Below are 19,395 nucleotides of genomic sequence, written 5' to 3' on the forward strand. Positions count from 1 at the left end.
CAGTGGAAGAATTAAAATGCTTTTTAGGGGATATGTAAGAGGCTTCTTCTTACGATACAGACTGAATTTTTAGGGGTGTAATACCGCAGTAGCTATAGTTTATTTTAACATATTTCAACATAAAAATGTGATTTATTACAACCTACATGGATACAGGCAATATTAAACAGGTGTTCTAGAAATAAGAACCTATTTTGTGAAATTAAACCTTAAGATATGCTTTCCAAATTCAGATGCCAAAGTCAAAGAGAATAAAATAATGAGAAAAGGAGAAGGAGCTACAGTAATAAAAAATAAAATCCAAAGATCCATTTCAAGAATCTGAGAACCCCATGGGAAGAAACGAAGTAAAGTGCTGGAACCCGAAGCAAGTTCTTCTAAGATGGAATGACCCCGCTTTTATAAACATAACCACTTTCCTAGATTCTGCATGTAGTTTTAAAGATTAAGAATAACCATATATCCTGGAAGGTTTTAGTGTCAAAGAGTCATTCATTGAACTCTATTAACACTAGCAAGCATCTTTTGAGAATATTCTGAGATATTGTTCAGAGCTCTTCATCTAGTTTGCCTTGTTTGACCATTTATCTCCATTTGTTTGTGAGGAAGCTGGTGCCCAGAGATCTTTTCTGACACACCATGAAACTTTCCCCAGACTCCAAAATTTGGACCTTTTCTGGACCATATCAATTTGACTCTTCTCTCTTGTTTTTAGGTGAACTCAATTAAAAAATATGATTATAATACAATTGCAATTAAATCACTAGTGGAAATTCTTAAGTCTAACTTTAAATAATAAACAATGAGCCAACTATACCCCGGTTCCTCTCCATTATACCATTCACCTGATGGTATGATGGGCTCACATGACACTCTCTATAGGCTACTGTTGTTTTGTTTCCTTCTTCTGATGCCTTTAAAAAATTATTATTTCTATCATCTTTTGAGATTATAATATGATTGCATCATTTTCCCCTTCCCTTTAAAACCTCCCATACATCTCAGCTTGTTCTCAACAAATTCATTGATTCTTTTTTACTAATTGTTGTTATATTAATATATATATATGTATACACACATTTATGCATATATACATACAATATATATATATACATACATATATATATGCACACACATAAATACAGCCTGCTCAGTATAATGTTCTTTGTAATCATGTTTTCAGGGCTGATCATTTGGTATTCATTACCAACTGGTGTGCTCTTCCCTGGAGAGAATTATTTCTCATGACCTCAGCATTCCTTAGTTCCCTGTCTTAGTTCTTTTAGTGTGTTCATCCAGACTGAAAACACAATACATACTTGTAACATGCTGTGGTTGAGAGACATACAGCATGCCCCTGGAACACAGGATGCTAATGCAGACAGAACATTGCAGCTCATCTGTGTGCAAGGGAAAGTGCACTCACTGCCACCAGTAACATACTAGGGCAGAGATGGAAAGGACAAGTGAGATTCTGAACTGCTAAGGAGAGACATCAGGGTGTTTGGGATCTGAGAGGACAGCTCCTCCCCTGGACTAGGACAGAATATATTACACTGAAAGCCTGGCTATGCCAGACCTGAGAGTTCAGGAGAAAAGAAAGATCACCCAAACTTGAGGAAGGAGACACTTTCTGGAAAACTCAACAGTGTGTTTCTGCCAGTGCCTCAGTTGAAGCTTGAGTAGAATAGGAAAAAAAAAGCAAAAAACAAGGCAGCAGACCTGAATGCAATGGGTTCTTTATGGACTCTGATGCCGAAACTCTTACATCTTAAATCCTCTCAGAGGGACTAGCAGACCTCACTGCAACCCTGTGCTAAGAAAGGAAGGTAAGGGTCATGAGTTACCTGAAGGTCACGCATGAGAAACCAGCAGAACCTGGGTGTGAGCTCTACCCTTATTGATTCCAAATGGCCTACTGTGGTGTGGTGTGCTTTAGACAGAGCGATAGCCTTTCAGAAACCATGCTTGAACCAAAATCAGTTCCTTTTGGCAGCTATTATTCAGTGACAGGGTCTTTCTTCCATGGTGGTCTAACAGACCATGCTTTTTGGCTCCTTAGCTGTCTTTCTGGGCTAGCTCAGTACAGGTGGTCTCCTAGGGACCCGACCCTTATCTTTTCCACAAACAGTCCCACTGTTGTTATATGTGTACTGTTAGTCTAATGAGATAGTTTTAAATTCCTTAGCTAGGAAGATTTTCTGCCAACCCATACCTGAACTTCAGGTCTGGACGCTGCTCTTCACATTCCTTGAAAATGGAAGCTCCTTCAGCAGCCGCTATCCTATCCCTTCATTAAATTCATACCAGTTCCCAAAGACTGTAAACCCTTTCTGGAACTGGTTAGTCAAAAATTAAATTTCACTGCCTCTATTTTAACACAATAATTAGTCACTATAATTGCTAACTCCACCTTCGCCACCACATGAAAGGCCAGCGCCCCCCTTTCATTTCCACTGCTATTCTGCAGTGCCTGAGCTGATGTCAGGAACAAAGAGATGATCAGAATGGAGCCAGGAAGGCAGGAACATTGGGCTCTTCTGCTCCATTCTGCCCTCATAAACTGTGGCACGATAAACCAAACAAAAAGTCAGTCACCCTGACTTCATGAGGAAGAAATCCAGAAGGGACTGTCCCCTGGCTAGTCTCTTTTCTGTCTGCAGTTGTGTTCAATGGGTCATGTACAGGCTTGCCTTTGATGCAGATTCTAGTATACAGGATCCACCCCCAGAAAGCAAATTCCAGGCAAAGCATGGACCTACTTTCCCCTTAGAATACTCTCCATTCTGAATGTACAATCTAGGATGAGAGCATGAGACTTATGGCCAGGCTGAAAGATGCACTCAGGGTTCCCTATGTGAAGGGGAAGATTTCTTTCACTTGCTTCTGCTCCTGCCCACAGGGATGGCTCTACCTCACTCCATGCTCCTTGTTCTCAAACCCTTTACTGGCTACACCAGCCTTAGGGCTCCTCCTTCATCTGCCCGCCCTGCAGCCTGTTTTCTGAACCTGTCCACTAGAGTGTTTGTTGACCACACTGACTTCCATAGGAATCCTGCCTTTTGGTTGGAAAGATGTGAAATGTACACCATCATTCCTCCCAAGCACTGCAGTTGCCAAGACTACGTTGTGCTTTCACTGTCCGGTGATTAAAATCGTCCCCTCTACTTTCTCTTTAGAAATGGAAAGCAAACCTTATTTACGTTTTCTCCCAGGTCCTGACATTCTGCTTCTCTGGTGGTAACAGGGGTCCTTTAAGGATGGTGCCCTACCCTAGCTGTGAGCTCACCATACTGCCTGTGTGTGTCCCTGTCACCATCACTATGACCTGTGGCCTCTTCTTCAGTCCTCCGTGTTGATCAATGTAACATGGAAAGTTTCCTGAGACTCAGCGGCTGTTTCTCTTCCAAGTGGAGTCTAATAAGATCACATCCTGAAGCCTCCTCTGGAGCTCAGGGGAGCCCTACATACCCCATGTAGAAGGACTGAAGGTTGAGCTCTGTTACTCAACATCAGGACCCCAATAATACCACATGAAGAGTTCCAGCCCTGGGCTGTCAGAGGACTTACCCATGTATTTATTTCCCAGAAGAACCAGTGTGAGACTCCATCTCTTGTGGGAAGCTGGAGCTTAGCAATTGCCTCAGGACGCACACATTCCCTCAGGAACAAGTTCTTGAAAAGGAGAAAGATGTGGTCCAGTAGCATTGGACGTCTTCCAAGAAAACTCATTAACTCTCTGTTCCCTAGACTGAACTAGAGAATACTACCTCATCTAACTAAATAAAATCTCCTTTGGACACACCCTCCTTAAAGTAAATCACAAGCTTCTGCTGAAATTGTTTCATTGTGTGAGTTTTTTGAAACAGTAAACACATATAATTTATGTATACATACATATAACACACACATATGAAATAATTGTCATTGTCCCTTCAGTATGCATTTTTCCTCAGTCTTTGTAAGGTCACTCCAGTAATTGCTTGGTTCTGTAAGGAGTTCAAAGAGTAAGATCCCAAGATTGGTCTTAATGGCGCTAATTTGAAGGGTTCTTATAGGTTACATATTGGATCACAGGACAACAAAATAATTATACTAATGGATCATAACAGTGCATAAAGGTAGGTAAGGATATCCCACTGGTACATGTTGGTGACTGAAGAGAGGGGAGGTAAGAGGAGAAAATAAAGGCAAAGAGAGAAAGAATGTTCATCTTTAGGAAAGAGTACAACTAATACATTTAAACTTTGAAAAAGCAATACTAGTGTAATATCATAGTAATAATCTTTTGCAAGTTGCCTATCAATGATAGCAGAAAAGTAGCATTGTTCTATACGCATGTCTGTACATGTCACTCTTTCCAAATGACCAGAATAACGTGTCTACTATTTGGACAAATTATGTCATCCTATATGATGTACTTCAAAGGCAAAAGAAGAGGCTTTGTGTGTTCCTGGCCAAATGTGTGTGTGTGTGTGTGTGTGTGTGTGTGTATATACATATATGTATATATACACACATGTACAAGATGTGGTCTATGAGGTTTCCAGCTTTGCTCCCCCAAAACAATAGTGACCTAACAACTCACGGAAGAAATCACTCCTACACACATTCCTGCTGATGTCCATTGAAGATACCCCAGGCTCTTTTGGTTTGTGCAGTATGGAATCTCCTCCCAAAGCAGCCTTATCTCTCCATCTCAAAGGACCAGGGGCATGAAGGTTTGAAGATAGTGATGGTGTCCAGGTGAATTGTCACAGCTGTGAGCACTGACTGAAGGCTTTTCTTCAAAGCAGAATGATTCTCTTCCACAGTGAGTATGAGGCCCAAGATAACAAAGAAGTTGCAGAGTAACCGAGGCAACTCAAAGACTAGAGACTTCCCCATGCTGTACCCCAGTGCCGAGGGATCCCATTCCTTATCACAGAGTCCCATGTCCTCCCCAGTTCCCTTCTCTAATCATGACATTGGCATGACTGAGCACTGAAATGAGCTGCAAACTTAGGGCCTCACAGTCAGATCCTGGTTTGGTTTTCAGCACATTTGTCTCTACAGAGGAATGAATGACCCTCCATGTACCCTGGGGGGATTCCTGTATGCTCCTAGATTGTGACTTCAATATTGGCAGTTATCAGTGTGTCATTTCCCTTCATTAATTCTCAGGACATCAAGAAGAACCCGCTGATACTAACCTTAAAATCATTGTTTTCATGACGAATAAATGCCAACAACCACCAGATACCTCAGCACGGTGTCTACTCCCGCACTTTGCCATGAGGGACCTCCAAAGATCTTTAGAATGGTCTGTCACTGTTTTGGTGTTACTCTTGATCCAGTCTTCCAAGGAGAAGCTTAACCCTGTCATACACAAACTTCTAAACACTCTGATCCCATAATTCAATTTTAAAAGTTTCATTTCTGCCTGTGTAAGTGGAGTTTAAGGATGGAAGCTCAATCTACAGCAGTCCCTATATGCCAGGCTCAGTCACCCAGACCCATACTAAAGATATGATTAATGTACTGAGTGAGGTAGCATACACATTTAATCCCAGCACTTGGGAGGCAGAGGCAGGCAGAGCTCTGTGAGTCTGAGGCCAGCCTGGTCTACATAAAGTGTTCCAGGATGGCCATGCTGACATAAAGGGACCCAGTCTCAAAACAAACAAACATGATTATTAGGAAAAAATAGAAGAACACATGGTAAATTTTGCACAGATTAATATATAAATAACCAAATAATAAGGGAGTTGACATTTTGATTTAGTGTTACAGCACTTCTATGGCCAGTGCAAGGCCTCAGGTTTAGTCCTCATTTCTCAATAAATAAAAATGCTAAAATAAATTAATACATTCTAAGTGTGAACTATGTACCATGTGATATTTTAAGAATGCATATAATTAAAACATATATACTATTTAAAGAATTACATATATAGCTTCTCTGGTACTGAGGATTATAGCCTGGTTATCCTTTGCTTACATACTGTGTTTGTCTTTTTGGGCGTGGATTACCTGACTCAGGATAATTTTTTTCTAGTTCCATTTATTTGCCTACAAATTTCATGATGTCATAGTTTTTTTTCCCACTGAATAATACTCATTGTGTAGATATACCACATTTAAAAAAGATACATTCTTTGGTTGAGGGCCATCTAGATTGTTTCCAGTTTCTGGCTATTACGAATAATGCTGCTATGAACATTGTTGAGCAAATGTCCTTGTGGTATGGTTGAGCATCCTTTGGGTATATGCCCAAGAGTTGTATTGCTAGGTCTTGAGGTAGATTGATTCCCAATTTTCTGAGAAACTGTCATACTGATTTCCAAAGTGGTTGTACAAGTTTGCATTTCCACCAGCAGTGGAGGAGTGTTCCCCTTACTCCACATCCTCTCCAACATAGGCTGTCTTTAGCATTTTTGATCTTAGTTATCCTGACAGGTGTAAGATGGGATCTCATTGTTTTTTATTTGCCTTTCCCTGATAGCAAGGTGTTGAATGCTTTAAGTGTATCTCAGTCATTTGAGATTCTTCTATGGAGAATTCTGTTTAAGTCTGTACCTCATTTTTAATTGGATTATTCTGTATTTGATGTCTAGTTTCTTGAGTTCTTCATATATTTTGAATATGAGTCCCCTGTCAAATATGGTGTTGGTGAAAATCCTTTTCCAGTCTGTAGGGTGCCATTTTGTCTTATTGACAGTGTTCTTTGCCTTACAGAAGCTTTTCAGTTTCAGAAGGACCCAAGAGGGATGCATGGATCTGCACGGGAAGAGGAAATAGATGAGATGTCCTGGGCAAACTGGGATGGGGGAGTAGAAGGGAGGGGAGGGGGCATGAGAAAGTGAGGAATCAAGATGGTTAAGTTAGGGGCAGGAAGGAGGGGAAGGGTAATGAACGAGATATCTTGATAGAGGAGGCCATTATGAGGTTAGGAAGAAAACCTGGTGTTAGGGAAACACCCAGGAATCTACAAGGATGATCCCTAACAATAGTGGAGAGGGGGCCTGAACTGGCCTTGCTCTGTAATCAGATTAGTGATTACACTAATTGTCACCATGCAGTCCTCATTGAGTACCTGATGGAAGAAGATGCAGAGATCCACAGATAAGCACTGGACCTAGCTCTGGGAGGCCGGTTGAAGACAGAGTAGAAGGATTATATGAGAAAGGTGAGGGATCAAGATCATGATGGGGAAACCCACAGAGACAGCTGACCTGAGCTTGTGGGATCTCACAGACTCTGGGTGGACAGGTAGGGAGCTGGCATAGGACCAACCAAGACCTCCTGCATCTGGGTGACAGTTGTGTAGCTTGGTCTTTTGTGGAGCCCTTAGAAGTGGGACCAGGACCTCTCCATGACGCATGAGCTGGCTCTTTGAAACCTATTCCCTATGGTGGGATGCCATCTTCAGCCTTGTTTCAGGGGAAGAAGCTTGATTCTGCCCCAACTTGATATGACATGCTTTGTTGATTCCTATTGGAGCCCTTACCCCACCTAAATAGAGAAGAAGAAGGAATGGATGTGGTGGGTAAAAGGAAATTGGGTAGAGGAAATAGGAGAAGCGGAGGGAGGGGAAACTGTGGTTGGTATATAAAATAACTAAAAAATTACGAATAAAAATAAAATGAAGCAAAATACCAGGACCAAAAGTTAAAAAGAATTACATACAATTTATTAAATTATTTTAACTTCATGAGGATGTGTTTATTATTATTTCTGTTTTTATTTCAGTGGTATATTTCTTAGCAAATGTTGACCAAAGGCAGCTGTAATCAATATCTGTCAAAGCCAGCAACTGGTGAGCCAGTCTGGGCTTACAGTATTCATCACCACCTTCTGTAGAAGGCAGTGACTTCTCTGCCACAGGAGGTACTAGATCACAGGGAAACCACTATCATTAGGGCTACTATGAAGGTGACATATATTAGATGGTCTAGATTCTGTAGACTCTTTTCATCTCTCAGAATCTGGAAAATCTGGAGACCTGCCATCAGCATGCTACATTAAAGAAAGCATGACTGCACTCTGATGCTTCTCTGGTCAATCCTAGTGAGATGATGAACTGTGAGTCTCTTTCTTTGAGACTCTAAACAGCAGAAAGACCTAGGTATAGGCTTGCAGAAATAGCAGATCTCAATTATACCAGGGGCTTTGCAACTCCCAAGCCGTAATTTCTAATAGAGTCTGAACAGCAGCGAAAGAGAAATCCCAACAGTGAGGATGGAATAGGTCAGCTCAGAGCTTGAACCTTGGAGACATTCTCTCCAATAGTCTCCAAATCACTCCTGAGATCCACATGTCCCCTAAGGGCACAAGCAGATGAGTTTCCATGAGGCTCAAACAATTACTGTGACTTGGATCTGAATGAAGACCTGAGAGAGTGATGGTTCAGGAGACTTTATAACCCACTGGCAGGTTCCCAATCTTATTACTAAGATCCATTTGGCTGCTCTTTGGAAGGTACCTCCTCCTCAGGCTCCATCCAGGACAACACTTTTTGCTCCTTCTGCTCATGGACCAGAAACTGTGAGCTTATACTTTTCAACATTTATCCCATTCCTATCTTCTCCATCTAAGCAGAACACAAGGATGCTGTTCCAAGAATGCCTGGTCCCAGGTGCTAGTGTAGTTGCTTGCACAAAGCTACTTGTGGAACAGGGGTGAAGGTTACAGGTCCAGGATGTCTTATGACAATGTCTGCTGACTTCAGGTAGGTCTGAGGACATTGCAGACAGAGTACTTATCATGGCTTGGTCTAGCCACATAGCAGTACCAGCTGTACAATGACCATGCTCTTCCTGGACCCTCATAAAGTCCCCACAAGTTACATAGAATCGTCATATCTCTTTATCACATCATATACTAGGTGAAATGAGCCACCAAATACTATACAGAGAGTTTAGAGGGACACAAATCTCAGCCTGACTCTAAGACCTAAGTCCTGAAGATGTAATATACAAGACAGACTGAGAGAATTCCTGCTCTCACCACATGGTTCCTGGGGCTTTGTCAATGAACACAGGGCTGGGAAGAGGCAGTTGTAATTTGGTTACCCCAGTCTAAGAATTTTCTATCTCCTGAAATGTGTTGCATGTGTGTTGTGTGTTATGGACATGTGCAGTCCAGCCATGCAAATGCAGGGTCTTAATAGAGAAACTACAAAGATGTGTCTGCTCCCACTATTTGCGACTTGGTAGTGGTCCCTCTGCAGAGTCAAAGTCACAAGGAGTGGGAATACTGCAGAAATCTGAAAACATGCAAGGCATGTTTCTTTGACCTAGTCTTTTGTACCCAGATGAGAAGGGTAAGCAATTGGGCTCACCTGCCCTTGAAAAATTGTCCTCAGTACCATAGCTCGTGTCAAAGCCCGAACACTCTTCAGGGGTGTAGATATTAGTGGTGGGCTGTGTATGAGACTATGAAACTCAGGCCTGTTCTTGATGCATATCCTTCTCTTCTCCTCGACAGTACAAGGTTAGTTTTGCTTTTTGTCCGGCTTTCTACAGAAATCCTCTCTCCCCCATGACAGAACTCTAACATCTGGCTCCATGGACCTCCATGCTTAGCCCCTATGCTCACAAGCCACTCTCCTTTTATTTTATATATTTTTGTTTATCTGTTTATTATAACAAAACTTTTGTGTTGCAACTTTTCCTTATATTCTTGAACTGTATTTTTTTTCTCATGGTTTATTTTTTTTATATTTAAAAATTTCCATCTCCTTCCCTCCTCCTCCCCCCCCTCCCCTCCTCCTCCCCCTTCCCTCCCCTCCTCCTCCCCCTTCCCTCCCCTCCTTCTCCCCCTTCCCTCCCCTCCCCTCCACCCATACCTCCCCTCCCTCCCTCTCAAGGCCAAGGAGCCATCAGGGTTCCCCACTCTATGCTAAGACCAAGGTCTTCCCAACTCCCCCCAGGTCCAGGAAGGTGATCGACCAAGCTGAGAAGGCTCCCACAGAGCCCGTCCATGCAGAAGAATCAGAGCCCAGAGCCATTGTCCTTTGCTTCTCAGTCAGCCCCCGCTGTTGTTGAACTGTATTTTTTATAATCAAACTTTTTTCAATAAACCGTTTATCAAAATATTGCTGCATTCAGTAGTCACTCAGTGTATATAGTCAAATACTTATATTTATGTTAAATAAAGGGTTGGATGTCTTTTTTCAGAAAGGGTTAGTTGGAACTGCATCCAGTGTGATAATACTTATAAACAGCAAGTTACTGAATAAAGCCTTTTTACTCAAAACCCTCTGTAAGACAAACACACAGACTTCTTTTCTATGACTTCCTTCTTAGTCCACAGCATTAGTTATTCCTGCCTTAATTGGCTACTGTTACCATCTACTGTCTGAATTTCTGTCCTCAAGGATTTCTTCACAATTATAAACTTGGCCTTATCTATGAATTAATGGTTAGAGTGAGCTAGTTGGAAAAAACAACTCTTCCATGTATGCAATCACACCTGCATGTTATTAACATATTTTTAGTTCTAGAAAGAGCCACTTCTGCAAATGAGCCTGGTTAAGAAAAGGAGAACACAGGCAAGAACAAATAACATTAGCTGGAATTGGTTACCAGACCAAGGAAGGGTCACTGAAAGGTCTGTAGAGTCTACAGTGTGCTCATTAGTCATAGGTAGTACATACAGCTATAATCCTGTAGAACAGGCAAAGAAGTAGATGGAGTGAAATAGCTGAAAAAAAACAGAAAGAATATAACGGTGAGATTAGGCTTGATGCATGGATACTTTTACCCCTTGGGAGCAAAGGGACAAGATAGAGGTAGAGACATGGGAATGACATGCATCAGAAACATGTTAAGAAATTGTCCTTTATGGGACAAGATAATCAATGATGAGTCTAGTATCTGGGTCCAACGCTCATGTGGGTGTCATGCTGGGCTGTGGGAGTGACAGAGGTGACAGAGATGTGGATGGACTTCCATAGGCGATAGCGATGCTTGATGAGGAGTGTGACAGGTCTGCTTGGGATCTGGCCTCAAGAGTTCTAATCCCAGGCCTTTGTGATTTCCCCACCACCCTTTGGCAGTGCTGGGAGAAGAGAGGGGAAGAATGGAAAGCTGTCTGAGGGTGGCATATTTGGGGAAGAGGACACAGTCAACTCAGTGTCTGAAAGGTAGATGTGAAAATGGCATAACTGGATTGCATAAACGGAGATTCCACAAAGCTATAAATCAGCATGAACATAAGTGACCAAGTCATAATTATCATGAAGTATGACTTGAAGATGAAGTTTACAGGAAATTATTAACCTGGGTGAAGAACATTTGAGAGTTAAATGACATTAGCTAAAGATCATCCAAACTATTCTTACTCCTTCACCTGAGTCTTTCTCACATTGATCCTGTCCTACCTGACATGCTTCAGGACCCTGGACCCCTCTCCAACTATGAATCCAAACTATTCGCTTTCTACTTCTCAGCAGAGAATTCTCTTTCCTAGCTTCCATGAAATATCATCTTGAAGCACCAGCTCCATGGCGGCTCTGAACTAAATCATCACCAGCAGGTAATATCTTTACTTGAATTTGTTGTGATGGTTTTCCCCACTGATGTCTTTCTCAGGATATTTGTCACTGGTGTACAGGAAGGATACTGATTTTATAAAGTTAATTTTGTGTTCTGCTATATTTTGTTGAAAGCGTGTCAGCTATAGGACTTATCTAGTAAAATCTTTAGAGTCACTTATGCATAGAGTCATATCATCTACAATCTACAGAGAAGGATACTTTGATTTCTCTCTTTCATATTTGTATATCTTTGATTTTGTCCTATTGTTCTAGTGAATATTACAGTACTGTGTTAAAAAGGGTGAAGGAATAACCATTACTTAACTTTTGAATTAAAATAACTTTAGAAAAATTTGTGAATGACAAACTATACTGAAAATAACCTTAGCAAACTGATCACAAATGGTTAAATGGCTTTTAAAAAATAAGAAACCATTTTCTCCCATTTAAGAGCCCAAGTGTGTGTGTGTGTGTGTGTGTGTGTGTGTGTGTGTGTGTGTGTGAGATTAGGTGACTGTTCCATCCCATTCAGCTTCTTCAACATTTCCAAACTGGAGTGCAGGGAGTTTATGAGGCACTGGTGGTAGCGGAATAAATAACTAAGAATAGGGACAGAAGACTCGAGAGAAACATGAAGTATGTGTAAACAAGAAGCCACCAAAGGGAAACATATGAAGGGCACAGTCTACCTTGTGAATGGGACATCAGGGAGGAACATTCACAGGGTTTTTGTTGGTAGGACTTGAATTTAGAGATCCTTAAGACTTACAGTCTTCCTATTCCATTGTATTTACTCTAAGCACTGGAGTGTGAGATCACTGTGTTTGGTCAAAGGAACAGTGACATATTCTAGGCTAGTTTTTCCAAGAGAGCATTTGTATTGGAGTACATGATTGAGTATCCTAATGATGGTTAGTGAGACGGGTGTGATTCTGGCTCTTCCTGAAACTGTTAGGCTCTAGGAACAAAGGCTATGTTCTATATGTTGAATAAAAAGAAATAATTCATATTTGTTCCAAGTTTGTGATTTTTCCTTGAGACCAAACTATGACTTTAGATCATGAAATATGAACTTTAAGCATGAACTAATAAAACTTGGGGCTGTGGTGATGCTGTTTGGGGAAATGAACACTTCTGATCACAGAGTCTTTATTTCTTAGATATGATTAGTCTTTATAGATAAATGATGATCTGTACCATTGATTGATGGAGATTTCCCCAAGTTTTGTGGCTCTGAATTTCATGGACTCAGGTACATATAGAGAGAACATGGATATGGGGAATGGTAACATATAGATAATAAATGTAATAATGGCTCTGGGTTTGTGTCTGATTTCATCTTGAAGGAGCAATGAGAGAAGAAAACGAGTCTTTTACCACAGATTTCACTCTCCTGGGAGTTACCAGGCAGCGGGAGCAGGAAGATTTCTTTTTCATCCTCTTCCTGTTCATTTACCCCATCACAGTGATTGGAAACATGCTCATCATCCTAGCCATACATTCTGACAGTCGCCTTCATAACCCCATGTATTTCTTCCTTGCCAACCTCTCCCTTGTTGACATCTTCTTCTCCTCTGTAACTATCCCCAAGATGTTGGCCAACCATATGCTGGGCAGCAAAGCCATCTCCTTTGGGGGATGCCTGGCACAGATGTATTTCATGATAGCTTTGGCAAACACTGACAGCTATATACTAGCTGCAATGGCATATGACCGAGCTGTGGCCATCAGCCGCCCACTTCATTATGCAACCATCATGAGTCCACGGCCTTGTATCCTACTGGTTTCTGGGTCCTGGGTGATTGGAAATGCCAATTCACTGGTCCACACCATACTCACAGCTAGCTTGTCCTTCTGTGGCAACAAGGATGTGGCCAACTTCTACTGTGACATTACTCCTTTGCTCCAGCTGTCCTGTTCTGACATCCGTTTCAATGTGAAGATGATGTACCTTGGGGTGGGGGTTTTCTCTGTGCCACTGCTGTGCATTGTCGTCTCCTATGTCCGGGTCTTTTCCACAGTTTTAAGTGTTCCATCCACCAAGGGCTTCCTCAAGGCCTTGTCTACCTGTGGCTCTCATCTGACAGTGGTGTCTTTGTATTACGGGACAGTCATGGGCATGTATTTCCGTCCCCTGAACAGTTACAGTCTGAAACACGCATTGATAACTGTAATGTATACGACAGTGACCCCAATGCTGAACCCCTTCATATACAGCCTGCGGAACCGGGACATGAAGGCTGCTCTGAGGAGACTCTTCCACCACAGCTCCTTCTCCTCCTCCATGTGAGACCACACACTGTAGACACTGTGGTCCCCCATCAGTAGCTCTAGGAAGTTTAGCTCCAATATCACCCCTGCAAGGAGATATCTGTCATCTTTCCAGCTTGAAATCCCTTTTTTCAGGAGTCTTCTGATGGTCTGAGGAAGTGACTCAGGGAATACACTAATTTCAATATATTTCTGCTCCCTTGGGCAGAGTGTAGCACTGGGTACAGTTGTCACCAACCCACTTTACCAGAAGAGCGGAGTTGGGAGTATAAGCATTGACTTTAACGTGGACAAAATTGGACAGATACTCTCTGTTCTACATGTGTCATGGGATGAGTTCACAGTAGCTCATGCTTTAAAGACTATAGATCACTGCATGCACATTTTATCTATCATGCTTGCTCACTGCTTGGCTTATAAACATGTGTGAACAAAGGCCTGTGACAAAACATGACAATTTCTTCACAGTCTTGGAATACAAAGTGCATCAATAGCTCTTAATGCATTTGATATAGGTGGATGAAAGTACCAGTTTGTGATTATGGTTAGAGACAACTAGACCTGGCATTATTTATCTATCCCAATAAATCCCTAAAGAACCAAGTCTGGGAGAGTACTTTTATTTATTTATTTTTTTCATGGGAAAATTTCCATGTTTAATGTAAAAGGCTCAAAGCATTGGACTATTTACATGTGGGTTAGAAAAGATGGCAGCGCGCCCAAGGGTCTTCCTGAGAGGCTGTGAGAAGACAGTTCATTTAAACCCCATTAAACAGAGGCATCCCGTCTCCGAGGAGGAGCTCAAAAGAGGCACCATATCCAGGCCCTTGATGCACGAGCATCAGCTTCAGATCAGGTCAGCCACGTTCATGGGCATCTCGTCTATCTGGGTGGAGTAGTACTGTTCTATGTCCCTGAGGATGCGGATGTCATCATTCTTCACAAAATTGATGGCCACACCTTTGCGGCCGTATCGCTCCGATCTCCCGATTATGTGAATGTACAGTTCTCTGTTGTTGGGCAGGTCGTAGTTAATGATGAGGGACACCTGAGGGACATCCAGGCCGCTAGCCCAGACATCTGTAGAAATGAGCACTCGGCTGGCACCTGAGCGGAACTCCTTCAAGATGGACTCGCGCTCCTTCTGGGGCATGTCCCCGTGCATGGATGACACAGTGAAGTTGGCTTCTCTCATCTTCTCTGTCAGCCAGTCAACCTTCCCCTTGGTGTTGCAGAAGATGACAGCCTGGGTGATGGTCAGCGTGTAGTAGAGGTCACACAGAGTGTCAAATTTTCACTCCTCTCTTTCCACCGCCACGAAGAACTGCTTGATGCCTTCCAGAGTCAATTCATCACGCTTCACCAAGATGCGGATAGGGTCGGTCATAAACTTGGTCATCTCCAGGATCTCATGAGGCAATGTGGCACTGATAAGAACCACCTGTGTGGCTGGCGGCAGGAACCTGTACACATCGTAGATCTGCTCCTTGAAACCTCTGTTCAACATTTCATCAGCCTCATCCAAAACCAACATCTTGATAGCCCGTGTCCTTAAACTTCTACGGCGAATCATATCAAAGACCCGTCCCGGGGTGCCTGCCACAACATGTTGCCCATAGTCCAGCTTGCGATGTCCTCCCCAACATTGGTGCCCCCAATGCAGGCGTGGCACTGTACATTCATATAGTCCCCGAGAGCCAGCAAACCCTTCTGAATCTGTATAGCTAACTCTCTTGTTGGATCCAAGATCAAAGCCTGGGTTTCTCGAACCTGGATATCCAAGCACTGGAGGACTGAAATGCTGAAGGTGGCCATCTTGCCGGTGCCAAACTGAGACTGGGCTATGACATCTCTCCCCTTAATTATCTGCTTGAGAGCGCGCTGCTGGATTTCTGAAGGCTTCTCAAAACCGTAGGCGTAGATGCCGCGCAGTAGGTCCTCCCGCAGGCCCACGGTGTGGAACGTGAGGGTCACGTCCACCTCCTAGCTGGTCTCGAACTCCACTTTGGTCATGTCCTCCTCTTTGAGCAGCCGCTTCCGCGCAGAGCCCGACATCGCCAACCTGGCCGTGGCCGCCCTGATTCTGAGTCCACCGAGAGGTGAGGAGCACGACTGGCAGCGGCCTGACCTACAAATTTTTTTTTTTTTTTGTCTGTCACAATAAAGTTTATTATGAAAACAGGCTGTTGTGGGGACAGAGGAAAAGACAGATACATCTGGGTTAGGTGGCTCAGGTGAAGTAGTGTGGCTTCTTCACATTGATGCCATATTCACTGAGGGCAGGGATCAAGTCCTCCATGGTTAGGGTGTACTTGCGGTCCTTGCTCTTGCTCAGGGAGCTGCCAGAGGCTGTGCCCTTCATTTTGCAGCGCTGTAGGGCATCGTTAGCAATATCTGAGATGAATTTCTGGGCAGCTAGTGAGATGAGCCGGACTATGCGTGGGTCTGAAGCTTCAAAGCCAGCACGGTTCAGGTAAAAACCAGTCACTGCATCTGGGATTGTAGGGGTGTAATCCTCCAGCTGCATCAAGAAGTCCACCAGTGGCGTGCTGGACACTACGGGCTTCACTTCTCTGTCGGCTGCGCTCGGCAGGGCGTAAACCCGGTTAGACATTGCCCCTTCACGGGGAGCCGCACCGCCCGCTGCCACCGATGCCGGCCCGCGCCGCTCCGCCCGCTCTGCCCGCTCCCCGGCTCGCGCCGCTACGGGGCCCGTGCCCGTAGCTCCAGCCCCGGGTCCCCCTGCGGTCCCCGCGGGGCTGGCCTTGCTCTCCGCGATTGTGCTGGTGGGCAGCGTGGCCTGCGTTGCCTCGGGGTCCGCGCTAGAGCCGCTGCAACTCATGGGGCTGGTGGGCGAGGCGGCGAAACTGACGAGAATGCTGATCCTTCCTCCAGGAATCCTCAGACTGAGACTGGCTGAGAGCTGTCTCCTCCTGTCTTATATACCTCTCTAGGGCTGGGATTAAAGGCGTGGCCCACTACCACCTGGTTTCTATGGCAAACCAGTCTGGCTACTTGGATTAAAGGTGTGTGATACCACTGGTATGTGAGGCTGACCAGGGTGTTTTTTTTTTTTTTTCTTCAGTTTTTCCTCATTTAATGGAAGATTAAATTCTTTTTTTTAATTTATTTTTTTTATTTTTTATTTTTTTTATTTTATTTTTTTTCTCATGGTTTATTTTTTTTTATATTTAAAAATTTCCATCTCCTTCCCTCCTCCTCCCCCCTCCCTCCCCTCCTCCTCCCCCTTCCCTCCCCTCCTTCTCCCCCTTCCCTCCCCTCCCCTCCACCCATACCTCCCCTCCCTCCCTCTCAAGGCCAAGGAGCCATCAGGGTTCCCCACTCTATGCTAAGACCAAGGTCCTCCCAACTCCCCCCAGGTCCAGGAAGGTGATCGACCAAGCTGAGAAGGCTCCCACAGAGCCCGTCCATGAAGAACAATCAGAGCCCAGAGCCATTGTCCTTTGCTTCTCAGTCAGCCCCCGCTGTTGGCCACACTCAGAGAGACGGGTTTGGTCGCATGATCCATCAGTCCCATTCCAACTGGAGTTGGTGATCTCCCATTAGTTCTGTCCCACCGTTTCCATGAGTGAACGCACCCCTCTCGTTCCTGACTTTCTCCCTCATGTTCTCGCTCCTTTTAATATTTAAAAAATTTCCATCTCCTCCCCTCCTCTTCCCCCTTCCATCCCCTCCCTTCCACCCATACCCCCACTCCTTCCCTCTCCAGGCCAAAGAGCCATCAGGGTTCCCTACACTATGTTAAGTCCAAGGTCCTCCCAGCTCCCCCCAGGTCCAGGAAGGTGCTCAACCAAACTGACAAGGCTCACACAGAGCCCGTCCATACAGTAGAGTCCAAGCTCATCGTCATTGTCCTTGGTTTCTCAGTCAGCCTCCACCATCAGCCACTTTCAGAGAGTCCGGTTTGGTTGCATGTTTCATCAGTCCCATTCCAACTGGTCTTGGTGATCTCCCGTTAATTCTGTCCCACCGTCTCAGTGGGTGAACACAGCCCTCACGGTACTGACTTTCTTTCTCATGTTCCTGGGAGAGTACTTTTGTGTTTCCTTCAAATTCAATATACTTCTAAGGCTCACCAGACTCCATAAAATCTTACTAAAGCCGGGCGGTGGTGGTGCACGCCTTTAATCCCAGCACTCGAGAGGCAGAGGCAGGCGGATCTCTGTGAGTTCGAGATCAGCCTGGTCTACAAGAGCTAGTTCCAGGACAGGCTCCAAAGCCACAGAGAAACCCTGTCTCGAAAAATCAAAAAAAAAAAAAACTTACTAAAATTACAGCAATCATATTTATTATATTTTCAAATAATTATTATGTGTTTTAATTACTTTAATAGAACTTTTGGTTAATTATAATGTAAAAGAAAGGTACAAGACTAAAGACTTGGGTGTCTTGTAAGAAGTGAGAAAGTTTGAAGTGGTACACATCTTTGTCCCCAGCACTTGTAACGCTAGACAAGATGATCTTGAATTTAAGGCCACTGTAGGCTAAATTAAGAATTTGGGGCTATCCTAAGATACTTAGCAAGATTCTGTCTCAAAAAATCAACTAAACAATTAATGCAAAAACCAATGCTTCAATAAATCTGTCCAACTGAGAATGTAGGAAAACACAGAGAAAGCATACAGAGAGAACTCTGAGACTTGTAACAGGAAGGCTTAGGACTTACTGGGCTGAGGGTGAGGATAAGAAACAGAGATGAAGAGAGAGGCTAATTTAGTTAAATATGAAGCAATGTGTAATTAGAAAATGAATTCACCTTGCCTTCTTCCCTTTTCTTTTTTTTTTGTTTTTTGTTTTTTGTTTTTTGTTTTTCGAGTTTCTCTGTGGCTTTGGAGCCTGTCCTGGAACTAGCTCTTGTAGACCAGGCTGGCCTCGAACTCACAGAGATCCGTCTGCCTCTGCCTCTCGAGTGCTGGGATTAAAGGCGTGCGCCACCACCGCCCGGCCTTCTTCCCTTTTCTTAAGCTCTTCTGCAACCCTGCATTGACTGTCCAACCAGAAGCCAGAGGATATGATAGCCTATTGCTGAGTTCACACGGATCAGTTTCAAGAGCTCAGGGGAGGTCTAGACCGGAGTCTGATAGTTTCTTTCCTCACTAGCATGACAAAATACCTGATAGAAGCAATAACGGAAGCAAAATTTTTTTTTTGGCACATGGCTTCAGAAAGCATGGTGGCGGGAGTGGCTCCATCATTGACCAGGAGGACAGGGGGTGGTTCACTGGTGTGGAAGAGGAAGCAGAGAAACTGACTGCAACAAGAAGTGGGCCAAATATTCAGAGATGCACCCTGTTCTGTCTGGTTTTATGTGTCAACTTGATACAAGCTAGAGTCATCAGAGAGGGTTTTATGTGTCAACTTGATACAAGCTAGAGTCATCAGAGAGGAACGAGCCTCAGTGAGGAAATGGCTCCATGAGATCCAGCTGTAAGGCATTTTCTCAATTAGTGATCAGTGGGGGAGGGCGCAGCCCATGGCCGGTGGAGACATCCCTGGGCTGGTAGTCCTGGGTTCTATAAGAAAGTAATCTGAGCAAGGCATAAGGAGCAAGCCAGTAAAAGGTACCCATGGCCTCTGTACCA

At 43.8% G+C, this 19,395-nt stretch overlaps 2 protein-coding genes and 1 pseudogene across 2 annotated transcripts; 1 reads left to right on the forward strand and 2 right to left on the reverse strand.

The window, feature by feature from the left end:
- Window positions 1-12,872: 12,872 nt before the first annotated feature.
- On the forward strand, window positions 12,873-13,811 carry LOC119813721 (olfactory receptor 1A1-like). The gene has a single exon (XM_038329131.1). It carries the CDS (start codon window positions 12,873-12,875, stop codon window positions 13,809-13,811), a length of 939 nt encoding a protein of 312 aa, XP_038185059.1.
- An 828-nt stretch (window positions 13,812-14,639) lies between these two features.
- On the reverse strand, window positions 14,640-15,862 carry LOC119812817 (annotated as a pseudogene).
- A 160-nt stretch (window positions 15,863-16,022) lies between these two features.
- Window positions 16,023-16,634, reverse strand: LOC119811449 (transcription initiation factor TFIID subunit 10-like). The gene has a single exon (XM_038325386.1). It carries the CDS (start codon window positions 16,632-16,634, stop codon window positions 16,023-16,025), a length of 612 nt encoding a protein of 203 aa, XP_038181314.1.
- Between the last annotated feature and the right edge of the window lie 2,761 nt (window positions 16,635-19,395).

The sequence above is a fragment of the Arvicola amphibius genome, chromosome 4 (assembly GCF_903992535.2).
Source record: "Arvicola amphibius chromosome 4, mArvAmp1.2, whole genome shotgun sequence".
Classification (NCBI taxonomy): domain Eukaryota; kingdom Metazoa; phylum Chordata; class Mammalia; order Rodentia; family Cricetidae; genus Arvicola; species Arvicola amphibius.